Source organism: Oryctolagus cuniculus, chromosome 21, assembly GCF_051225735.1.
Source record: "Oryctolagus cuniculus isolate XC-2025 breed Fujian yellow rabbit chromosome 21, ASM5122573v1, whole genome shotgun sequence".
NCBI lineage: Eukaryota > Metazoa > Chordata > Mammalia > Lagomorpha > Leporidae > Oryctolagus > Oryctolagus cuniculus.
Window position 1 is genome coordinate 5,083,813 of NC_142887.1, and position 23,254 is coordinate 5,107,066.

The 23,254-nt window shown below is 64.4% G+C and overlaps 1 protein-coding gene and 1 long non-coding RNA gene across 15 annotated transcripts in view; both read right to left on the bottom strand.

Annotated features, from left to right (window-relative positions):
* The window catches only part of FBRSL1 (fibrosin like 1), a 53,852-nt gene extending 31,802 nt beyond the window's left edge, over positions 1-22,050 (bottom strand). For 13 of the 14 annotated variants that reach the window (XR_016227491.1, XM_070065720.2, XM_051836847.3 and 10 more), the window contains exons 1-2: positions 21,419-21,834; positions 10,171-10,371 (exon numbers count right to left, since the gene is read on the bottom strand). Coding sequence is in view for 13 of the 14 variants with exons in the window: in XM_070065720.2 (XP_069921821.2) it covers positions 10,171-10,371; positions 21,419-21,700 (483 nt within the window). In the remaining variant the exon portion in view is untranslated. Of the gene's footprint in view, positions 1-6,999; positions 9,461-10,170; positions 10,372-21,418 lie in introns of those variants that run through there. The other variant, XM_051836851.3, reaches the window with a different exon arrangement.
* Positions 7,000-8,017, bottom strand: LOC149119810 (uncharacterized). Its single transcript, XR_016227492.1, has 2 exons — positions 7,886-8,017; positions 7,000-7,774 (listed from the first exon to the last, which is right to left on the bottom strand). It is a non-coding gene; the product is annotated as an uncharacterized LOC149119810 (long non-coding RNA).
* Positions 22,051-23,254: the final 1,204 nt, after the last annotated feature.

The following is a 23,254-nucleotide window of genomic DNA, read 5'->3' on the forward strand; positions in this document are numbered from 1 at the left end:
CAGCGCACAGAGGTGCAGGACACACAAGGCCCCCTCCGAGCCCGTGTGCAGGCTGAGCGGAGGGTGCCGCCCTGGCAAGCACGCTCCACAGGCAGAGCTGCAGAGGCGGCAGCCCCGGCGTCTCCCACGTGGGCTAACACCCGGGGGGCACTCACGCCCGGATGAGGCCACCAGCTCAGCCTGCGTCCTGCCTGGCTGCCCTCTGCGCTGTGGGCCTGGGGGGAGGAGGGGGCACCTGCTCCCAGCAATGAGGGGCAGGGGCGAGCCCACTTGGTGGCGGCTCCCTCAGACTGGCCAGGCCTCAGGCAGGTCTATGGGAGGGGGGACCCTGGAACCCTGCGTTGGGCTGGGCTACTGTCCTGGCAGAAGACAGGAACCAGCGCCCCAGGATCCACTCCAGCTGTCTCTCCGTGTCCACATGGACACAGAGTCTGCTCACACGAGTGGCCATCTGGTCCCCCCAGTCTCCACCCACTTCCTCTTAGGACATACACCCCCTCCCGGGGCACTGGCTCTCAGCCCTGGTGCATGCTGGTTCCCTGGGGACTTCAGAAACTCCTGGCTCTCCAGGGCCACAAGCCCTGCCAAGCGGCCTGCCATGACGGTGGCTTCTTGGCCATGAGCTGAGCAGAGGCCTGCGCTGGGCTGCATTGTCTGGGGCTGGGGGTAAAGAGGCTGAGGGGGCTGGGCTGGGCTCACTCAAGGGACGCGCGTCCCAGGCGTGTTCTGGGAGTTCCTGCAGCAGGTGCCGGTGACGCTGTCCTCATCCTGCCCCGCCCCCACAAACAGGCTGCTCCTGTGCTCTGGAACCCCCCAGGGGCAGGGTCCCAGCGCTCTGCCCACAAAGCCCTCGAGTGTGCCCAGGCCCGCCTGACCCCCATGGGCTCTCACACCTGGGGAGGCTGAGTCTGGCCACCCAGGACTGCTGCATGCTCACCCTGCCCCTTTCTCCCGCTGCAGGTGGCACCAGGTGCACGTCAGGCTCTGTACTAGGCGCCCTCCCACTAGCACTCCAAGGGCAGGGTCTGCTGCAAGCAGGCCTGGGCGCAAGGAAGGCCGCGTCCCTGACAGCATCCAGCCCAGCAAAGCTGCCGGCTTCACATACAGTCCACCAGCCACCCTCACACAAGCAGGGAGGCCGCAGCCGGGCACCCAGGCTGGGGCTGGCTCTGCACCGGGGCAGCGCCTTCTGGGAGCACTGGACACTACACGCCCTGCAGGGAGGACAACGCCCTCATGGCTCCAGAAATGGGCAACTTGACGGCGTCCTCCGGGCTGACTCTGCTCGGGCTGGAGCCTTGCTCCCTCCCGAAGCCTTCCTGGTGCTCCACCCACCCCTGTGAGCCAGGACAAGGCAGGTTCCCATGGGTTCTTTCCACAGTCCCTCTGGAAGCAGTGTGACTGCCTGTGTGCTGGTCCCCCGTCAGACTGGTGCCCAGGAGGCACGGGCAGCCTCGCCCTGCCTACTCAGCTTGGGAGGCTGTGTGCTGGGGATCCAGGCCGAGTGTCCCCAGACTCAGCAGTGTCGGTGGCAAGCCTCTTACAACTGTTCTACATTCCTTCAGGACTTGATGGGTGAACACACAGGTAGGTGGACAGATGTGTGCATGTACAGATGGAGGGGACGGATAGGACGATGGACAGAAAGAATGGTGGGCAGGAGGATGGGTGGATAGGACTGGTGGATGGATGGATAGGACTGGTGGATGGATAGATGGACAGGTGGATGGATAGATGGACAGGTGGATGTATGGATAGGACTGGTGGATGGATGGACAGGTGAATGTATGGATAGGACTGGTGGATGGATAGATGGACAGGTGGATGGGTGGGTGTATGGATAGGATTGGTGGATGGATAAATGGAGAGGTGGATGGGTGGGTGGACAGGAGGATGCGTGGATGGCCGGATGGATCTGCAGCTCCCTATCAGGTGGGTTCCCACTTCCTGGGGGAGAGGTGGAAGCTGTAAAGCACGGATGCCATCAGACCTGGAGCTGGGACTCCTGGCTCCATCTGGGGCCCACCACCCTGGCCAGGCGCCTAAGTCACTCCGTCTCAGCTGGTGTCTCCATTCAGCCAATGGACTGATGACCTAAGCCAACCCCTCCTCCACTTCCTCCTAACTGCTGTGTAGCCCCCCTGGTGTCCCCCTCCATGCTGGCCTGGACTCTCCAGCACCATACCACTCCCCTGCTCAAGGCCCCAGGCTTTCTGCACCAGAGTTAGACGCACCGTGGGGACCACGCCCTCTTGGTCTCAAAGGCTGTGCCCTGCCTTTGCTGCGTGCCCTGCTGTGCACCTCCCCAGCTACAGCTCTATTTCACAAAGGACAGCACCTGCCTGGCTCACTGCTGCCCCCAGAGCTTCGAGCAAGGACCAGCGCTCCAAGAAGTGTGGAATCAGAAGTTACTGCATGCACCCCATGGCACGGGGCACCCACAGGTGCAGGGAGCAGGTGGGCCACCTGTTCGTCAGGTTCCTGGTGCCCCTTCTCGCTCCTCCATCCAGTCCACACCTGGCAGGAGGCCTCCAACACCAGTGACCTGGCCAACCGCTCCCTGTAGACGGACAGCCCAGTCCCAAGTGCTCCGCCCACGGCCCAGCCAGGTGACGCTGTGTTAGGGGTCTGACACGGAGAACCAAGACAAGCCTCGAGGGTCTGGGCCTCAAACCAGCCAGGCTGTGCCCAGGAGGCAGGTGTAATTGCTTGGAGAGAATAGTAAGGGCAGCCATGGGGCAGGTGCTGCGGTGCAGTGGGCTAACGGATGCTCGCAGGGCTAGCGTGTAGCCTTGGCTTTCCCACTTCTGATGCAGCTCCCTGCTAATGCGTCCTGGGAGGCAGCAGTGTGGCTCAAGTCCGTGGGCCCCTGCCCCAGCCCTGGCTGCTACGGCCATCTGGGGAGTGAACCAGCAGATGGAAGCTCGCTCTCTCTCTCTCTCCCCCCCCCGCCCCGTCACTGCCTTCCAGATGAACAAACCAACGTTTGTGTACAAAAGGCAGCAATCCCCATCATGAGGCAGCGGTGTGGACAGCGCCGGCTCCCTGTCTCGTTCTCCCGTAGGACGGCCCTGGTGCAGATGTGCTGCCATCAGCATCTCCCCCTCACAGCTGAGAAGCTGACGCCCGGGGAGCAGGAGCCACTTGCCCACGGCCACTGGGCGGAAGAGGCAGCGCTAGCACGGGGACGAGCCAGCTGCAGGGTATTGCTGCACACAGGCTGGCGCTGGCTTGGAGCTGGGAGCTGCAGGCCATGGGTACAGAGTGCAGAGCAGGGGCTACAGGACGAGACCACGGGATCCGACCCCTCCCTTGCACCCACCTTGCCAAACCTTGAGGCCCCGTGCAGCCGAGTGCAGCCTTGGCCCTGGGAGGACTGCAGAGCAGCATGGGGGACAGCCAGACGCTACCAGGGGCCAGCTAAGGGCCAGTGAGTTCCGAGTTCCAATCTTCCTGACAACCCAAGGGAGGGACCGTACTGCCCCAAGGCCACACAGCTCCTAAGTGGCAGAGCCAGCTCGCTGCCATGCTCATCTGCCAGGTTCCACCTGGCCCAGTCTAACAACTGCCCATTAAGTGAACAGAAACTCTGAAACAAGCAAACCACGATGCGGCGGACGTGGTGAGAGCTGATGACAGCACGGGGTCATCACCAGAGCCGTGCAGATGAGAAGAGGCGGCTGCAGCAGAGGCAGCTCCCCGGACGCAGGACGGTGCCGGGGCTGAGCCAGGTGAGTCGGCAGAGGGCACTGAGGGCCTGTGGAGCCCGCCAGGAGTTTGCAATCCTGAGCCTCCCAGAGAGCTGCTCAAATGGGGTTCTTGGAGGGCAACCCAGGGGACAGCAGGCCAGCCATTGCCGGGGCCGTGGTCACGCTGGCTGCCGGGCTCCAAACCAGCTCAGCCACTCGCTGTGCTGACCTTGGGCAAGTTGCTACTTTTTTTTTTTTTTTTTAAGGTTTATTTATTTGAAAGACAGAATGACAGAGAGATGGGGCGGAGGGAGGACAGAGACCTCCTATCCCGAGTTCACTCCCAGATGCTCACAGCAGCCAGGAACTCCGTCCGAGTCTCCCATGTGGGTGACAGGAACTGTGTTCTTGAGCCATCACCTGCCTCCCAGGGGCATTAGCAGGGGGGTGGGCCAGAAGAGGCCCGGCCGCTCTCACACGCCGGCCCAGGCGTCACTGAGCTACTGCTATCTTCCCATTGGTTTCCTGACCTGAAAAGTGGGAGTGACAGGAGCAGGCTGCCCCGCAGGCTGTGGCTGGGCTGAACGGGCTGCCCCATGCAAGTCTCGGGACGCGGCCCTGGGACCACACAGAGGGGTGTGCTGGCGTGAGGAGGCAGAGGTGCAGGTGGCCTGACCAGGAGGGCACTGGAGACTGCACACCTTTCCTAATCGCTACAGCTGGAGCTGCAAGTTTCCCTCTAAGTGCTGCTTTGGCTGCACCTGCAGCTTCTGATAGTGTCATCTTCAAACAGCCAGCTCAGAGGGGCCTGGGTGTGCTGGAGGCAAGGAATGAAGACATCTGGGGAGGCACGAGCCACCCACCAAAGTGGGGAAGGAAGTCTAGAAGCTGGCGTGTTCTGCTTGCTTGTGCCACATGAGGGTGCCCAGGAGGGACCGGGCCAACAGGGTGCTCCCTCATGGAGCACGGGAGCTGCAGGTGGAGAAGGCGCTCACAGCAGTTCCTTGTCCCAGGCCCTCAGCACTGCCCTGACCGCTGCCTGTGCTGAGCCCGTGACCAAGGCGTGTTGAACCGAGAGGTGCTGTAAACACAGACTTGCAAAGAATGTGAAATACAGATTGACGGGACCAGCATTATGGCACGGAGGGTTAAGACACCATGTCAGCTTCCCATATCGCAGTGCCCGGGTTCAACTCCCAGCTCCACTCCTGAATCCAACTTCCTCTAGTGTGCACCTGGGAGGCAGCAAGTGATGGCTCAAGAATGCGGCCCCTGACACCCACGCGGGAGACTCGGCCCAGCCGTGGCATTGTAAATATCTGGAGAGTGACCCAGCAGACGGAAGGTCTCCAGCTTTCAAGTAAAATGAAAATAAACAAAAAAATTCTGTCTGTGGCTCATGAGATCCCCATCAAACAGCTGAGTAAGGGGCCCAGGACTCACGCACACCTGCAGGTCACAGCCTGTACGCCCCAGCCTCCCTTCCCAGGCACCGTCCGATCCTGGCACAGGAGAAGCTGGGGCAGGCCCAGCTGCTAGCAATGTCCTGCCTACTGCTGCAGCCTCCTGCCTGGGGGGAAGGCCAGACAGCCCTGCCCAGCAGGCCACAGTCCCTGCCCAAGGCCCTCGCCGCCCTCCTGATGAGCCCTCGCTCTCCCAGTTTCTGGACTGGCTCTCTTCCCTCCTTGGTCACCGCGGGCTTAGTCCTGCCAGGGCCTCTGCACCGGCTATCCCCCGGTGGGGTGCCCCCACCTTTGCCGCCTTCCAGGCCCTTCTCACGATGGTCCCCTAATGAGTAAGCAGACAGCCTGAGCTGCCCGTCATGAGTGCCATCCCCTCAGGCCCAAGGGAGTCCCTGGGACAGGCTCCAGCTGCTGTGCCTGCACCGGTACTGGGCTGCAGGGCTCACGTGTTGCGAGCCCAGAGTGAGATCTGTCAGGGCTGGTCTGAGACCTAGTGCCTGGAGAGGCTTGTGCAGGCCTGGCACACGTGTGCTGCCCAGACACCCTTGGGAACCCCGGCTCCCATGCTCTCTCCCAGGCTGCTCCACCTGCAGCCCCACAGCCCAGCCTGCTCCGCCCACCACGGGACCCAAAGCATTGTCTCAAAATGTGCACTCCCTGTGCTCCACGGCAAGGCCCACCCGCAACGGCCAAGCTCTGGTCCCCCCACACCTGCTGGGCACTGGAGTTCCCCTAGAGGTAACCAGAAGGCTCTGCCCAGGCTGTCTCCAGAGGACCGTCCCGGTCAGGCTGCAGGCCCCCCTCCCAGCAGCTATGTGAGTGGCCACTGCAGGCTGCCTCTTCCGCAGCGGGGCGGCCGTGGGAGGCAGAAGTGCCGAGTGCAGAGCCTGGGGCTGCAGCTGTTCACGGCCATAAAGCCCCAGCAGCAGAGGCCCCGTGGACACAGGTCTCCAGGTCACGGCCCACCTGGTCTGGCCCCTTGCAACCTGCCAGCTGTGGACATTGGGTCCAGGCCGCACGCTGGGGCCTGAAACCAGGCTGCACAAGCCCTTCTGGCTTCAAGTGTGCCACGTGTCCCTAGCTCTGGGCACCCAGGTGAGCTAGGCCAGGGCAGCAGCCTCCCTCCCTGTCCCCACCGTCCTCCCCAGCCACTCTCCCCCGCGGAGGGGCGGCCGAGAGCCACTGCTGACACTTCCAGAGAGAGGCGCAGGCCTCAGCTATGCCCGCAGCCCACCTGGCTCCTCGGGTCAGCCCAGCCTCCGTGAGAAGGCGCAGCACAAACAGGAACTGGAAGGACAGGCAGGAAACACGTGGGGGAGGGCGGCTTAAACCAGGACTGACCTAGAGCGTGGCCACAGCAGACATCCTAAAGCAAGCGCAGGGCGGTGTGGGCGTCCGAGGGGTGGGAGCTGCCAGACTGTGCAGGTGCTCACGGTGAGGCGGGAACTTCCTGAGGGGAGAGCCTGGCTCGGGCGCTTGTTCAGGGCCACGGGGCCAGGATCGGCCCCTAGGCACCCTGGGCAGCACGGCATGCACCCCTGGGGGCGGGCACAGAACCCCGCCAGCCTCACCGACCCCCAGCTTCTCTCCGGGCTGCTGAAGACCTCGACTCTCCCTGCTCGGGCGGCAGCACTCTGAGGAGCAGCTGCAGAGGGGTCTGGGGCGCAGGTGCCAAGCACACGCTCCACACTGCTCACCCAGGGGACAGGCACAGCCAGGCCTCAGGCAGGCAGGGGCAGGTGGGCGGGGGTGGCGTCTCCACTGTGTGGCTAGAATTCAGTGAATGCCAAGAATCAAGTCCAATGCAAAAAACCATCTGTCGGAATAAATCACATAAGACACGCCTGTCTGTTTAAATTATAAATGCCAACACTGTTATAAAAATAATAGTGTGGCCCTTTTTATTTCCTTTAATCAGAAAAATATGCCCCACATTTCCAAGATAGAGGCCTTAGGGAAGCACCAGAACGGGGCTTGCCTGGGGGGGGGGTGGGGGCTCAGGGCTGCCCTGGCTGGGCAAGGGGACATCAAGCTGCAGGGGTCGAGGGCCCTCACCCCAGAGCCTCTGCAGGACCCAGGGAGGGGCCTCTTGAGTAGGGGTCTGGGGGCGGCAGCTGGCCTGGAACACGGGGTGGCCGTGTGCCCTGCAGTCCATGCACACGCAGCAGCGAGCCGTGCCCGGCCAGGGACCCCAGGCGACCAACGCCGCTCTCCGGACATGGAGGCCTTTGCAGGGCTGAAGGCTACCAACAGCCCCCGACTCTCGGAGGTCTGGAGACGGAGCGGCGGTGGAGGGGGACTCGGAGACAGCCCTGCGGGACAGGAGCCGCGAGGGTGTGGGACAGGGCTTTCCCAGCATGGCCCTGGACCCCTGCACCCTGAGGCTCTCCCGCGTGGAGACGCGAACAGCTGCCTTTCAAAGGGAGCCCCTGAGTGGAGACAGCAAATCCTGAGAAGTGGGTGGCAACATCCAGGCCACACCAGATGGCCTGACTGTGTCCCTCCTGAGCCCGCAGACCCTCAAGGGGACACCAGCATCATCCCATGGCCTGAGTGGGCAGGGCTGCAACAGGAAGCCTGGTGGCAGAATCCCATCTTGCTGGATTCACGAGGCTATTCTGCCTGGGGGCAGGGAATGCACATGGGTCAGGCGGGGTGTGGCAAGGCCGTGGCTGGCACCCCTCCCTCAAAGACCACACAGGCCCATGTGCCCAGGCACACATGCACACACACCTGCACGCGTGCACGGAGACAGATGCAGCCTGTGTTGGCAATTCAGAGGCACAGAAGGACGCTGAGGGGCCCCTGCAAGCTCTGAGCCCCTCCTGGGGCACGTCTGTCACGAAGTGACACCCACGGGGCACTGTGACACCGCAGGGGAGGGCATGGCACGTGGCAGGAAGCATGGAGTCATCTCCTCTCTTGGCTTGGCCTCGGCCTGATCACAGCCCTCCTGCCTCTGGCCAAGCTCAGTGTCCAACAGCAAGCAGCTGGGGCCTGTCTGGAGAAGGCCTCGGGCCAGCGCAGCCAAGTATCTCAGGCCCTCGGACGCAGAGCTGGGGTGGTGCCTGCAGGGACTCAGGCTCCAGGGCTCACAGACGGGGCCTGCCGGGCCGCCCCTGGGGCACAGGACCGTGGCCACCGTGCCCTCAGGGGCTGGCAGGGATGGCCCAGGAGTGAGGGCTGGGGCTGCCGGGCCGGCACCAGATCCAAGAGGGACCTCCGCGGCTGGCACAGGGGCCTCAGGAGAGGTCGGCGGGGTGGGCCTGGCTGCCCCAGGAGTGAAGGGCGCTCAGGGATGGGAAGCAGCGGCTGGGGTTTGCAGGACTGACAGGGGCCCATGAGCGACCGGAGGGGCTGGCAGGGCTGCTCCGGGCCCATGAGTGGCCGCTTGGGGGGGTGGGGTTGCTCCGGGCCCATGAGTGGCCGCGTCTGTTGGCCCGACTGTCCTGGGCCCAGCAATGAAGGTTTGGGTGGACTGGGCTGCTCTGGGGCTTCAACCAATGGCTGACTGAGGCCTAGCAATGACCTCCGGGGGCGGCTGGGATGTCCCAGGAGAGCCCTGCGGGGATGGCCATGTGGACGGGGGGCTATGAATGCCCGCCAAGGGCAGCAACACTGGCCTGAGAGGGAGCCAGGTGGCCGGCGGCGTGGGCGCAAGGTGAGGAGTGACCGCGGGGGCTGGCACCATTGGCATTGGGCTAGCAGGGACCGACGGGGCGGGCAACACTGTCCAGAGGAAGCCCTACAGGGCTGGCCATGGAGATACGGGGTCAGGAAGGACCGCAGGGACCGGCAGCGGTGACACGGGGTCAGCAGGGACCGCAGCGGCCGGCAGCGGTGACAGGGGGTCAGCAGGGACCTCAGCGGCCGGCAGCGGTGACAGGGAGTCAGCAGGGACCGCAGGGGCCGGCAGCGCTGCCTGGGGCCTGGGAATGCCCAATGTGTCCTGCATGGCTGAACTGGGCGTGACCGCTGGGGCCTGCAGAGCTGATCTGGGGCATGAAGCAGCCGCTGGGGCCAGCGGTGCTGCCCAGGGCCCAGAAGTGACCGCCGGGGTTGGCAGGGCTGTCTTGGGCCCGGAAATGATGGCTGGGGCCAGCTGCGCTGACCCGGGAGTGACCGCTGGGACTGGCAGGGCTGCCTGGGGTCCGGGAGAGCCCGACGGGGCTGGCAGCGCTGACAGGGGGCTGGGAGGGACCCCTGGGGCTGGCTGGCTTGGCTGGGCTGGAGCTGCTGCTGCCGCTGGGCCGGGCGGTTCTGGTCCCAGGGGTTGGCTGGGAGCGGCCCCCCTTCTGGGGAGCACACCTGCATGGAAGAAAGAGCACGTGTCCACCTGGGCAGGGGTGCCTGTGGACCCCCCATCCAGCCCGGGCCCGACACATGCTGCCCCCGCTCCAGCGGCCCCTCCCGAGGGAGCTGGGCGTGGCGCTTGAACAGGGAGCAGGTGCAGACCGGCGGCTCCTGGGGATGCAGCTGCATGAGGAGCTGCGACCCGGGCAGACTCCATGCCAGAGATGTCCCGCCCACTTTCACCTGTTCTCACAGCCTTTCCAGGCCACAGCTTTGCCCCCATCCAGGCAGGCAGCCCTGTTCTGGGCTCTGCTTGGCACCTGGACCACCCACACGTCACGTGGCTGAGCACTCCCCGGCCCACGTGCGGTCTGGCTGTGGGCACAGCAGGAGTGCGTTCAGCTCCAGCCTGGCCCTGCGCTCGTCAGACACGCTGGACACCGTGGACCTTGTAGTCGGCGGAACCTGACCGACGCAGCGGGGAAGCGGGGCCAGCCTATCAGTGCGGCGCCGGCCCCTCCCCTCCTGCCCCAGGGAGGCCTCCGGAGCTGTGGCCTGGGCAAGTCCCTGCACCCGGCAAACCACCCTGGCCCCTGCCTGTCCTGCCCCAAGCCCCGCCCAGGTGTGCCCATGCCCTAAGCCGGACACCGAGGAAGCCCAGACACTGGTGAGGGAGTTGTCCCGGCTGCTCAGAGCGCCCAAGAGGGAGGGCGGGCAGTGCTCACCTGCTTGGACGGCTGCAGCGGGGCCTTCCTGGCGCCCGCCTCGCAGGCAGGCTCCACGTCCTGCCCCGGGCTGCCCGGCTGGGGGGGCTGCTGGCTCTCGCGTGGCTCCGCAGCCGGGCAGCGCTCCTGCTCCCGCGGCTTCTTGATGCGGCGCCGTTCCCACTTCTCCTTCCGCTCCTCAGGTTTCAGGGCCATGTCCTTCTGCAGGGAGGAGGGAGAGCTGGTCAAGTGGTGGGGACGCCCAGGGGGCCAGGCCACGCCGATGGGCACCTGGCTCAGGACAGCGCCTACCTGGAGGTGGAGCCCACCTGAGTGGGCGAGGGGCCTCCCACCTGGGACCAGTGAGAGGGTCCATCGGAGCTGAGGCGCAGGGGTGAGCAAGTTTACTGGAGGGCTGCGCTTGGGGCCTGCTGTGCGACAAGGCTCACTCTCACACCAGTGCTCCGAGCCACCTGCCCCAGGTGGCACCCCCACCCACAGGGAGTGCTCCCCACGTGATACCCTATACCCACAGGAAGTGCTCCCCACATGACACCCTATACCCACAGAGAGCATCCCCCATGTGACACCTATACCCACAGGGAGTGTCCCCATGTGACACCTATACCCACAGGGAGTGCCCTCCATGTGACACCTATACCCACAGGAAGTGCCCTCCATGCAACACCCTATACCCACAGGGAGTGCCCCCACGTGACATCCCCCACCCACAGGAAGTGCCCTCCATGCAACACCCTATACCCACAGGGAGTGCCCCACGTGACATCCCCCACCCACAGGGAGCATCCCCCATGCAACACCCTATACCCACAAAGAGTGCCCCCACGTGACACCCTATACCCACAGGAAGTACTCCCCACGTGATACCCTATACCCACAGGGAGCATCCCCCATGTGACATCTATACCCACAGGGAGTGTCCCCATGTGACACCCTATACCCACAGGGAGTGTCCCCCATGTGACACCTATACCCACAGGGAGTGCCCCATGATATCCCATACCCACAGGAAGTGCCCCACACGATACTCCCACCTGCAGTGAGTATCCCCCATGTGACACCCTGCACCCTGAGGACATGCCCCTAAGCGGCAGCCCACACTCACGGCAAGTACCCCCCAGGCATAGCCTCACTGCCTCCTGGAGACTGAGAGGATCTGGCCAATGCTCCCAGGGCCAGGACAGGACAAGGGGCAGGACAGAGACCCCTGCCCTGGCCAACCTTTCAGGCAGTCAGACCCAGGGACACCCCACAGGCACCTGCACTCCCGCTGGCCTCTCCTGGGCCCCGGTCAGCCCCTGGCTCCACTCCCAGTCCTTCACGCACAGCCTGTCTCAGCCCAGGGCCCTCACTTCTGCATTCAGTGGGTGACACAGAGCCTCCTGTGTGCCAGCTTGGCTGCAGGTACCAGGGCCGTCACAGGAGGGAGTCAGACAGTGCGCGTCAGGTGGCCGGTCAGTGGACAGGGAACCACAAAGGGTCCTCTCAGGAGGGGCCGCTGTGACGAGAACACCTGCAGGGGCGTCTATGGTGACCAGCAGAAGCAGGGTGGTCAGGCCAGGCGGGAGGACTGGCCGCTGTGTGTGGCCACAGGTGTCTCCCCGGAGGGTGACAGGGGTGAAGGTTGTGGCAATGCCACAGCACACTCCCCAGCACCCGCGAGCTCCAGCTGTGCTGTTCCCACGATGCAGCCCTGCAGGCTCCCCACAGCCTAGCCGAGGCAGGAGTGCGGTGCCGCGGGGCCACCTGGTCGTCCTGCCTCAGGGCAGAGCCTGTCAGTCACTCTGCTGCTTCAGCCCCTACCCAACCTCGCAGCTCCTGACCTCGGGGGTCCTAGCCTTCCACGGGCCCTGCCCCCATCCAACCTGACACAACTGTCAGCACCCTGTGGCCAGCCACCAGCGTGGCCCTAAGAGCAGTAAGGCGCAAGTGCCTGCTCGTCCACTGAGGACTGGTCAGGGCATCTGCGGAAGTCACAGGACAGGGCTGAGGGTCTGCCTCTGGACGAAAGCTGCAGCCAGGGCTTCCTGCGGCGAGGCCACACAGCACGGGGCCAGGGTCACCCGGGCAGGGTCTCCACAGCCGCGCTCGGGGCCCTCAGGGTTCGGCTTCCATCTCAGCTGATGCCTGGCGTCTACTCTCCTAAGAAGTGTACTTTCTTTCTTCTTTTTTTTTTTTTTCATTTAAGATGTATTTATTTATTTCAAAGAGTTACAGGGTGAGAGGAAGAGACAGGGGGAGATCTTCCATCCACTGGTTCATTCCCCAGATGGTCACAATGGCCGGGGCTGAGCCAGGCCAGTCAGGAGCCAGGTCTCTCATGCGGATGGCAGGGACCCAAGCATTAGCAGGGAGCTGGACTGCAAGTGGAGCAGCTGGGACTCAAACTGGCGCTCATACGGGATGCCAGCGCTGCAAACCGTGGCCTAACCCAAAAAGTGCACTTTCTCTTCTCCTGCAAACCTTTGCTGTTGTTATTATGTGCGCTGCGTCTGACGCTCAAAAGAACCTACACCTGGTCTTCGTCTGCCCACTGCACCAACCCCTGCACTGCACCGAGTTTATGTGGGGCCACCAGGACGGGCCCTGCAGCTCACGCTCAGCTCAGCCTCATCCGGGCTGGAGCTCAGGGAAGCCACCCAGCTTACGTAGGGCACCAGGACAGCCCTGCAGCTCACGCTCAGCACAGCCTCAGCCGGGCTGGAGCTCAGGGAAGCGGTACAGGCGATGCGGCTGCCTGCGACCCTTCTGCCTTGTCCCCCACGGAGCTCAGCACAACGCAACAAGCCCACTGGGCAGAGTCACAGCTCACAGACACAGACCCAGTGCTCCCCTCTCCAGCCGGGCAGGGAGCCCTCGCTCCTGCAACCACACGGGGTCTCCTTCCTCGAACCCCCCACCTTTACCTGCAGCCCGTGTGACCACATCCCCAGGAACAGGCACGGGAAGCTGCTCCCCGCCGGGCCAGGCCCTTGTGCCGCCACCCAGCTGCAGGGCTCTCTGGCACGTCCTCTGCCACTCACTTCCCTACCTTGAGCACTTTCAGAACTGCAGCCCCACCCACCCATTCTCCTCCTGTAAACCTGCCTGTTCTGGCTGTGTTCCCCCTGTGTGCTTACCGGAGTGCCCACCCAGCCACGCCCACTGGTGCCACGTTCCCAGGATTCCTCTCACCTCAGACTCCTGCAGCAGGCTCTTGCCCCAGGGAGACCTCCCCAAGACAGGCTTGGGGACTTTCGCTCGTCCTCCATTGAATAAAGTGGGAGCAGACTGCTGCCCACTGCACCCAACATCCACTTGGCCTCCTGGGTTCTCTCCACATGGAGTCCGGCGGCACTCACTGACCCACGCGTGACCCTCTGGGGCCTTCACCTCCTGGCATCATCAGCACGCAGCTGTGCGTGTGATGGGGCTGCCCTGTAGGGAGCAGGTGCCACCCCACCTGGCCTAACCATTCCTGCTTCACCCGGGCAAAGCTCTGAGCACCCGATGCAAGCTGCCCACGGGGGTTCCGTGAGAAGGCCTTGAGGACCCTTGCTGTGTGCTGGGCAGAGACAGAGCAGATGCACTCTGTGGCCATCAGGAGTTGGATACAGGGCAGACAGTAGCAGGCATGGGTGGGCAGGGCGGACCAGGGAGGAGCCGGGTCCATGGGCAGAGGAGGACAGCGGGGGCTGGAACAAGGGGCAGGCCAGAGGGTGCAGGGATGAGCTGCAGCAACGTCACCCACTGCAACCCCTCGCTGCCTGCAGAGGCCACCCCAACCAAGTCCTACCAAGGTTTCGTGTTCACATTCCTGGCCGACAAGTCCCTCCCTCCAGCTCCAACTGCTCACGCCCAGCACAGCACGACACAGCCCGGCTCTTCAGACCTCAACAGGGCTGGAGCTAGGACCTGCCCCTCACGGGGTCCACTGAGGACAGCCAAACGGGCTCCTGGGGGGCAGCTGGCACTAAGGCTGTCAGCTGGGGCGCAAGAGGCCTGGACAGGATGGTGGGCACCGCACAGGGAAGGACGCAGGGCTCCCTGGCCTGAGCCAGCAGGCAGCACAAGGGCTAGTCTGTGGCCAGCTCTTTACAAAGGCCGCAGCTTCAGTGGATTCTCAGCACACATGGGCAAAACATCAGAAGCCGGTGTCCGTGTCGGATGAAGAGTGGCAGGGAGGCAAGTGCCAGGGACACTGGCAGGCAAGGCTGTCCCGGAGGGTATGGATACTCCAGTCCAGACCAGACCATGCCACGAAGATGGCAGTGGCCAGAAGAGGAGAGGTCACGGGCCACAGGGCCAGGACAAGCCCTTTGTACATGGCTGACTTCCGCCCCAGGCCCTTCAAGTCCTCGATGGTGGAGCCAGTGCCATGCCAGGCGCCTCAGCTCCCTCCTGTGCAGGCCAGCCAGTCCACCCGGGGGCCCCAACTTCCCCTGGACCAGGGAGCCCCATCTGCCCGAGGGGGTCTCTCACTCTGGCTTTGGAGAGAGGTGGGATTTATTCCAGGACAGCAGGAAACGCCTGGGGGCCTGGGCCAGGCAGTTACTGAGGTCTGAGCCACGTTCACCGCCAGTGTGACCCAGGAGAGCACCGGGACCGGTGGCGGGCCAGAGCCCACGGCCAAGATGACCAGTCCACCTCTTGCCTCAGGGCCCCAGAGGACAGCTCCAAAGGTCCAGGTCACTCTGCATCTGCCAGAGATCACTGCTCTCTGCCCAGCTTTCTACCACGTGGTCCCTGGAGATGGACACATATCCACGTATAGCACAGGACATGCACGTGGCTCAGGACAGCCAAGGGCCCGCTGAGACGTAAGGAACAGCACCTGTGCCTGAGGGTCCGGGGGGGACTCTGGCCTTCCCTGAGAGGCCCAGGGACCTTCTGGCCTCAGGGCCTTTGCACACACCCTGCAGATGCTCTGCACCCAGCTCCTGGGAGTGCAAGCCCAAGTTCTAATCCTGTCACTGCACCCGGCTATGCCTCTGTTTCCTTGTCTGTGGGCTGAAGACAGCACAGCACCTGCTGCAGAGGCTGCTGGGAGAAAGAGAAGACTTAGTGCAAGGCACAGCCCAGAGCCTCACCTGCCCCTCACCACTCCCAGTTCCATCACTCCGCATCACCGCTGCATTAAGCAAAAAGGCTGGAGGGGATGACAGGGGCCTTGGCACACATGGCTGTCTGCCCGCTCCCTCCCACCCCCAGCTGCCTGGCCAACACCAACCTTCAGGAGAGAGAATCTGGCTGGTACAGACAGGGCAGGCCCCGCCCCCAGCCCACAAGGGACCCAGCAGCTTATGTGGCCCTGTGCCCTGGTCATCTGCTCCGAGTCCAGACCAGCCGGGCCCTGCCAGGCCCCTGGATGCACACAAGCACGCTGTGACTAAGAGGACAGTGTGGGCTGTCAACACCTGGCCGGACGGTCCCCGGCGCCCGCCTGGCCTCCCGTGACCATGAAGCACACCACTGGGGAGTCCAGACCCCCACACGGAGCTGTCTACAGCGCCAGACAAACACAGAGCGCCTGGGGCCTGGGCCAGCGAGTTTCTGTCCTAACTACACGGGCACAGCAAGGGCACCAGACCCTCCTCCATGGGACCGCGAGTCCCTGAAGTGCCCCAGCCCTCTCCAGACGCCCACTGCCTGCCTACTGGAGAGCTGCGCCTGCCAAGTTGCCAGTGGTTGCACATATGTTCCCTGACGGGCTCAGAGACCACCGCCCTGGAAAGCCCTCTGCCACAGCCCTCCTCACCCGCCCAGCGCTCTCATGGCGGCCTGTGCCCTAGCTAGAGTCCAGCCTGGCCTGCACCCTCCTCTATGTCCTGCAGACTCCAGGGACTGCCCCTGTACTGCCTCTTCCTGGTGACTAGAGACGTAGCCCCCAGGCCTGGCACAGGGCCTGGTACACAGTTGGTGCTCAGTCAGTGCTTGCTGAGTCAGAGAATAAAGCACAGGTCAGAGCCCCTCCCCACAGGAACGGTCTGTCCACGCCCCAGTGAGATCGCCCTAGGCAGCCAGAGGTCTGGAACAAAAACGGAGCTGCCAAGGGCTGAATGAGGCACCCTGTTCCCCTGGAGCAGTGGCCCAAGGAGGCAGGTCTGGCTGCCTGGACCCCTAGAGTCCTCACAGAGGGCAGCCCTGTGGGTGTGACCTCAGGAGACACAAGGGACGAGGGCAGGCAGGTAGCCCAGCCACACAAGGACAGTAGAAAGGGCCTGTTGTGCCCTGCCAGGTGAGGGAGGCGAGGAAGACGCTGTGAGCAGAGAGGGGCATGGGTGTGGCAGGGTGGTGGTCCCCCGCCCCTCCTCTCTGGAGAGTTTTGCAGATCCACAGAACCAGGGGACCCCAAGAAGATTAGGGACCAGCAAGGCCTGCCTTGTGCCTGCAGCCACCATGCTTCATTGGCTGGGCCATGTGGCTCAGCTTCCAGGGTCAAGGGTCAGCTCCCTGGGGCCGGTGCTGTGGCACAACTGGTTAAAGCCCCAGCCTGCAGCGCCAGCATCCCATATGGGCACTGGTTCAAGTCCCAGTTGCTCCACTTCCGATCCAGCTCCCTGCTAATGCGCCTGGGAAAGCAGCAGAGGATGGCCCAGGTTCTTGGGACCCTGCAACCAAGTGGGGGACCTGGAAGAAGCTCCCGCTTCAGATCAGCTGAGCTCCGGCCATTGCTGCCATTTGGGGAGTGAACCATCAGATGGGAGACCTCTCTGTCTCTACCTCTCTCTCTGTAACTCTGCCTTTCAAATAAATAAAAATAAAATATTTTTTTTTTTAAAAAAGGGTCAGCTCCTTCCTGAGGGGCCAGGGCAACTTCTCGATCTGGAAGTCAACAGCTCAGCAGGTGGACGGTGGAGGGCAGCCAGGGGAGGCTCAGGAGCAGAGCCCCCAGTGGGCGGCCGGAGGGCTGAGACTCACTGGAGCATTCTGACCAGCACAGCCTCCATTCCGTCACAGCCCTCACGGGCCCAGGCTGGCGTGACTCGTGCTCAGGGAGAGGAGGAAGCCACACCCACATGTGCTGGCCCGAAGCCACCTCTCCCCCAGGTTCAGATGCAAAGCGGCTTCCACAGAGAACCTCCTGTGTCCTGTCCAGCGGCCTTCGCAGCCAAGGCCAGCCACGAGTCTTTCCACTTGGTGCCAAGCACTCTGTAACACGGTGTGCTGCTAGGGAGCTGGGGGCAGAGGGCAGATGCCAGGCCGTCGAGGCACCTGGGGAGGGACACACACAAGGAGACAAACCCCAGCCCGTCCTGGAGGCTGCCTGGATGCTGTTCCTTGTTCAGCAGCAACTGATGTCATGGACCACGCAGGGACTCGCAGCCCGACACCAGGTCAGAGAAGGGGTCAGATCCCCAGGCCAGCAGGTAGGAGGGTACCCTGGGGAAACTGGAGACAGGCTGGCAGGCTCTTAAAACACGAGGGTGCCGAGACCAGGGTCAGTCAGGGGAGGGGCCTGGATGGAAGGCACAGAGGGTGGCTCTCTGGGGACCTGGGTGGGCTGGGCTCCTCCTGAACCTCCTTGACTCTCAGCGCTTCCAGGCTGCACCTGCCTCGGGGCCTTGGCACTCACTGTTCTCACTTGGAAGGTCCTAACCAGACCTCTCAGTCATGGCCTTGGCTCAAAGCTCCCTCCTGGGGCATCCTGACCTGATGGCCCGGCCAGGGCTCCCCGTACCAGTCATTCACCCTGATTCGTGGAGTAGCCACTCGCTAGCTCCAAGCCTTGTCCCCACTGTAATCCACGCTCCCCTGAGGACTCAAGGGTTCTAAGTGTTGAAGAAATGGAAGAGTCCTGTGCCATCGTGACTGCTCCAGCATTGGAGAAAGGCGGCGGAGTTCCCAACCCAAGCGCAACAGAACCAGAATGCAAGCCACGGACCTTGCTAGGAACACAGGGACCGAAACCCTGACCACTAGCAACCCTCAATGAGTCTGCACCCACATGGCCAGGGGAGCTGGGTCCCAGTACCTGGCTCCAGCATAACAGGCCCTAGGACTGACGCTGTGGCGCAGCATGTAAAGCCACTGCCTGCGACACCGGAATCCCATATAGGCGTCAGTTAGTGTCCTAGCTGCTCCACTTCCGATCCAGCTCCCTGCTAATGGGCCTGGGAAAACTGTGGAAGATGGCCCAAGTGCTTGCGCCCCTGCACCCACAGGGAGACCTGGAAGAAGCTCCTAGCCTTGGATTGTCTCAGCTCCAGACATTGTGGCCACTTGGAGAGTGAACCAGCAGATAGAAGACCTCTCTCTCTCTTTCTCTCCCCCTATCTGTTACTCTGCCTCTCAAATAAATAATAATAAAGAAAAAGAAAAAAAGAGAGTGAAACAGGTGTTTGCTTAGAGCAATAAAACATGAACCCGCACACTGAGCCTCAGCAGAACAGGTCCTTGCAGCCCCACCCTCACCCCAGGGGAGACGGCTTCACTCCTATCCAAAGCCCTAATGCACAGGCAGACTTGGTGACTCCACACCTGGAGGTTCGGGTGTGCATTTTCTGCAGCACTGAGAGGGAGGACTGTGAGCAGAATTGTCACCTCCCACATCTCCTGGAAGGGACAGAGTCGTCGAGAACAGTGCCTGGAGGGAGAGGGGCTCCCTGCCTCAGGACTCCTCAGTGAGCCACAGCAGGGCCCGGAGGGACAGCCAGGAAGAGGGGAGGGGCTGTGGCTGTCCACTGTCCCAGCACACAGGGCAGAGGAAGGAAGCAAGGCCCCTCTGGAGCCCAAGGGAGCCAGGTGCAGACCTCACTCCAGCCATGCTGGGCAGAGGGGGCACCCCACCCACTCAGCTGTGGGGTCCTCTGGGAGGAACTGGGTCAACTCAACCTCCAAGCAGCCCATCCACCCTAGGTTCAGCCCCGCAGCCCCGTCCTGTGCCTGCGAGTGAAGCGTCCCCTGCTGCCACCTGGCCTCGGCTTCCCATCTGCCGACCAGGAACAGCCTGGAGGGGGCTCTGGGCAGGAGCTCAGGGGCAGAGTTGAAAGCTGCACTCCAGGACCATCCTCTGCACTGAGCGCCACCCTCCGTGTGGCCGCAGGCCCATGCCTGGCTGGGGGTGGCTGGGCACACGCATTTGGCTCCCAGCACAAACTCAGACCCCGCAGGCAGGGCTGAGGGCATGGGCTTCCGCAGCATAACCGACACGGCCAGCCACGTGGTGCCACGTAGGGCACAGTCCTGAGCAGTGATGAGCCAGCCTGTGGCCCTAGGGACCCTCACCCACACTGTGTCACTCCCCCCTGGCCCACCATGGCTCCCAGTGACCACCTTCCTGACCTCTGGGCCACAGTCCAGGGTGGAGGAGTCCTGGGCACGCCTATGGACCCCGCACCTTTGCTGAGCTCCGAGCCCCACAGGGCCAGTGCAGGGCTGGAAATGAGGCTTCCCCATCTCCGGGAGTCACAGTGACCCCCACAACCTGTCCTGCTGCCCAAGACCAGCTGGGGCCTGACAGTGCGTACCCACACACAGGGAAGCTGGGTGCCAACTGCCCAGAGGGGTGGGGGGTGGGGAGGCCTTCCGGTCTCCTCTACTCAGTCCAACCAGGAGACAACTGTCACAAGAAACAAGAGGGACAGCGGGGGCCACCTATCCGTCACCCAAGTGTCTACAGTCAGAGTAAGAACAAGAGGGAGACCTGTGGCTCTGAGATCCCCTGTGCCCCAGACCACAAGACCCAGACATGGAGACAAAGTCAGAGGCGACCTGGCTCTGGGTGCTAAGGCCCTGCCCAGCCCTGGACCCTGCACACCCCCAGCCCTGCGCAAACTCCTTCCAGTAACGTCAGCAGCGATGACTATCTCAGAGCACGGACGCCTGGCCAGACCAGACCCTGGCCTCACCTCCGTCCACACCACCAGTGCCGACTCTGGGGAGGCAGGGAGAACCCCTCATAGAGCAGACTGAGCTGCGCACAGGGCGGACACAGGGCAGGGGCTGGCTGTCTGCACTCACTGCCATGCCTGGAAGGAGCCACTGCCACCCTTCGAGGACGCAGGCCTGGGTGTTACAGTCCCCAAGACCTGGGGGTGGAGAGACCATAGGCTAAAGTGGGCGGAGTAGGGGAAGACTCTGCCTCTGGGCTGGGGTCCTGGAGACCTTGGGCACAAGGCCAGCCTCTTGCTGAACACGGGACGAGGCCTGCAGAGTGGGCCTCTTCATCCAGCGTTCCCGCCGGGGCCATCTGAGGAGTTCTGACGTCTATGAAAAGCAGGGTGAGCATGCACTGACCACTCCTGACCATCAGCGAGGCTCCAGGAAAAACCACTACACTTTAGCAAGCAGTGAGGCCGCCAAGAGGCACTTCTGGCTGACCAGGAGACCAGGACTTGTCCAGAAGCCCTCAACTTCCCAAGGCGGGTGCAGGGGGCAGAGAAAGGCGCAGGACGCCACCGGCAGAGTTCCCTGGCTGTGGCAGAGGCTGGGACTGAGCCCACACAAGCTTGTGGCGGCAGAGATGGGGACCCCAAAGGGAGGTCTGCAGGCGGAGAGCAGACTTCCGCGGTCTCTGTCCTTCACCTCTCTATTCACTACAAACTTGCAGGCACGAGGCATCTCCTGCACACGGCTCTGGGCACGGGGAGCCACAGGTGACAGCCTCCAAGCTCTGGGGGACCGGCACAGAAGCAGCAAAGACAGGGCAAAGACGACAGGAAGGAGAGGGTCGCCCCTCGGCACCGGCTGTGATACATGCGCTGCAGAGACGCAGGCCCCAGAGGTCTAATTTCGTCCCTTCCCGGCGGGGGACACCGGTGGGGTAGGCAGGAAGCTCTGGTCTCCGTGGTCATCATCACCAAGAGGGCGGAAAACTGCCCTGAGACCATCTCTTCCCAGGACAGAGCCGCGAGTGTGCCAGGGCCAGGGATGGGCTCCCCCCACTCAGCCAGAGCCCCCTGGGTTCCAGGAGCCACCTCGGGTTCGCCAGGTGAGGGGCTGAGCAGGCGGCACAAGACACGACACACGTCCTGGGCTCACCCGTGCCCCCATAGATCCAGACAGAAAGCGAGAACCTTGGGGCCCTCGGCAGACCCCGCGTTGGGACGTGACCTTGGAGCCGGGGATCCCGAGCCACTGGGGCGCCCCAGGGAAGCAGGGCCGGAAACCGAGCGCCCAGCAGACGCAGGCCCCCCGGACTCCGGGGCCGGGCTGTGCCCCCCGGCAGCTCCGACGGCGCTTCCCGTCCTGCTCTCTCCCCCGGGCTCGACAGACCGCACCTGGCCGCGAGCCGCACTGGGGGCCGCGCCGCCGCCTCCGCACCCACCTCCAGGGCCTCCAGGGTGCTGAAGCTGGCGATGGCGAAGCCGTCGATGACCTCCTCCTCCTGCGAGCTCGACTCGCGGCGGCGGCGGCGCGGAGGACGCGCGGCGCGGGGCGCGGGGGCGGCGGCGCGGGCGGGCGCGCCGCGCAGGCCCGCGTTCTCCTTGCCACGGCCCGGCTCCGGCTCGTCGCCCGACGACGGGCTGTGCGCGCGGGCGCTCTCCCGGCGCCGGCCGCGGTCTCGCTGCGCGCGCGAGCGCCGGCCCGGCCGGCTCGCAGCCTCCATGGCGCGCCGGGCAGTGACCTTGACCCGCCGCGCTGCTCCCGCTCCGCTACGCGTCGCCGCGGGCCCGGGGCGCCGGGCGGCGGGCCGGGCCGGACATGCCGGGCGCGGGCTCAGCCGCGGGCCCCGCGCGGCCGGGGATCCCCGCCCCGGGCCGGGCGCATCGGCGGGGCGGTCCTGCGCTCAGCGGCCCTCGGCCGCCCCGCCAGGGGCGCGCCCCATGCGCACGGCGCGGCGATCGGGCCGACGGCAGGCGGGCTCCGGGCGCCGGGCTCGTGCGGCGGCACTGGGCTCGTGCGGCCGAGGCTGAGACGGAGGCAGCAGCGGCGCCCGGAGCAGATAACAACTGACGCACTTCCGCCCGGCTCGCGCTCTGGAGGAAGTGGGCGCGGCCGCGCGGCCCCGCGCCCCGCCCCGACCACGCCCCCGAGGGCCCCGCCCCCGCCCGCTCACCCGGGCCCACCCTGCCTCGGCCCCGCCCACTCGCGACACGCCCCGCCCTGCCCCGCGAGCTCCGCCCCTCTAGCCACGCCCATCGTGGAGGCCCCTCCCCCTCCGCCACCTGCGCGGTGGCGAAGACCACTTCGCCCCAGGGTCTCTGCGCCCGTTCGGAAGGATCTTTAAATGGGACCTGTCCAGCAGAGCCGGACACGAGCGCGCAGGGCCGGAGGACATCTGGGCGTCCTGGGTGGCTCCTGCTCCGGCCCACGTGAGAGTGTGCAGGAGCGGAGGCCCTTGGGCAGCCCCTCTGCCCAGCTCGCCCCGCAGGCCGCCTCCACCCTGCTCCTCACGCGGCCGCGGTCAGGGGCCTGGCCGCTCCCTTCACCCGAATCAGGTTTCCTAGATGCTGCAGCTTTTCCGGGACTCGAGCCCTGGGACCTAAGAACGCCCCCGTGCGACCCCCGGTTTGCATGGAGCCAGAGGGGCGGGCTGCAGTACTGGGCAGTCTGAGAGCTGATGCGTGACCTGAGGCAGACTTCCTCGCACCAGGGGGAGAAAGCCAGCTGAGAAGCGCCCTCCCAAGGGTGAAGGGGCAGCCCAGGTGACACGGGCCCTCCGGGGAGGAAGGCAGCCCAGCGGTTTCTGAGGTGGCTGGAGGGGGGAGTGGGTGGGTGCCCCCAGCCAGCACATCCTCCGGCGGGCATCAAGGGCTTCCCGGTCCAGGCCGTGTGCAGTGCAGTTGTGCAGGGAGGCAGCCAGAAGAGCATTTCTGCATCAAGTGAAAAGGGCAGGCGTGGCGTTTGGTGGTGCTGGGGGTGACCTCGGGGTGACGCTGGAGCTGACGCCTTGAGGCCGGGAGGAGCGGCGGCGCAGAGCTCAGGGCTCGGGGCAGAGCAGGTGGGGGAGTGTCGCAGACGGCTGTGCCAGGTCCTCTAGACGTGGTGAGGGCGCACTGCTCCGAGTGGTGCTTAGCAAGGGGCTGCCTCGCTGCCCGCCCCTCGGGTAGGGGCTGGGCCTGTCTCCATTCCCCAGTCCCTGCAGGGCCCCGACGGGTGCCGAGCAGGGCGGGTGAGGCCGGTGGCGCCCTTGATGGGCCGGGCTGTCCCTGAGGAGCTC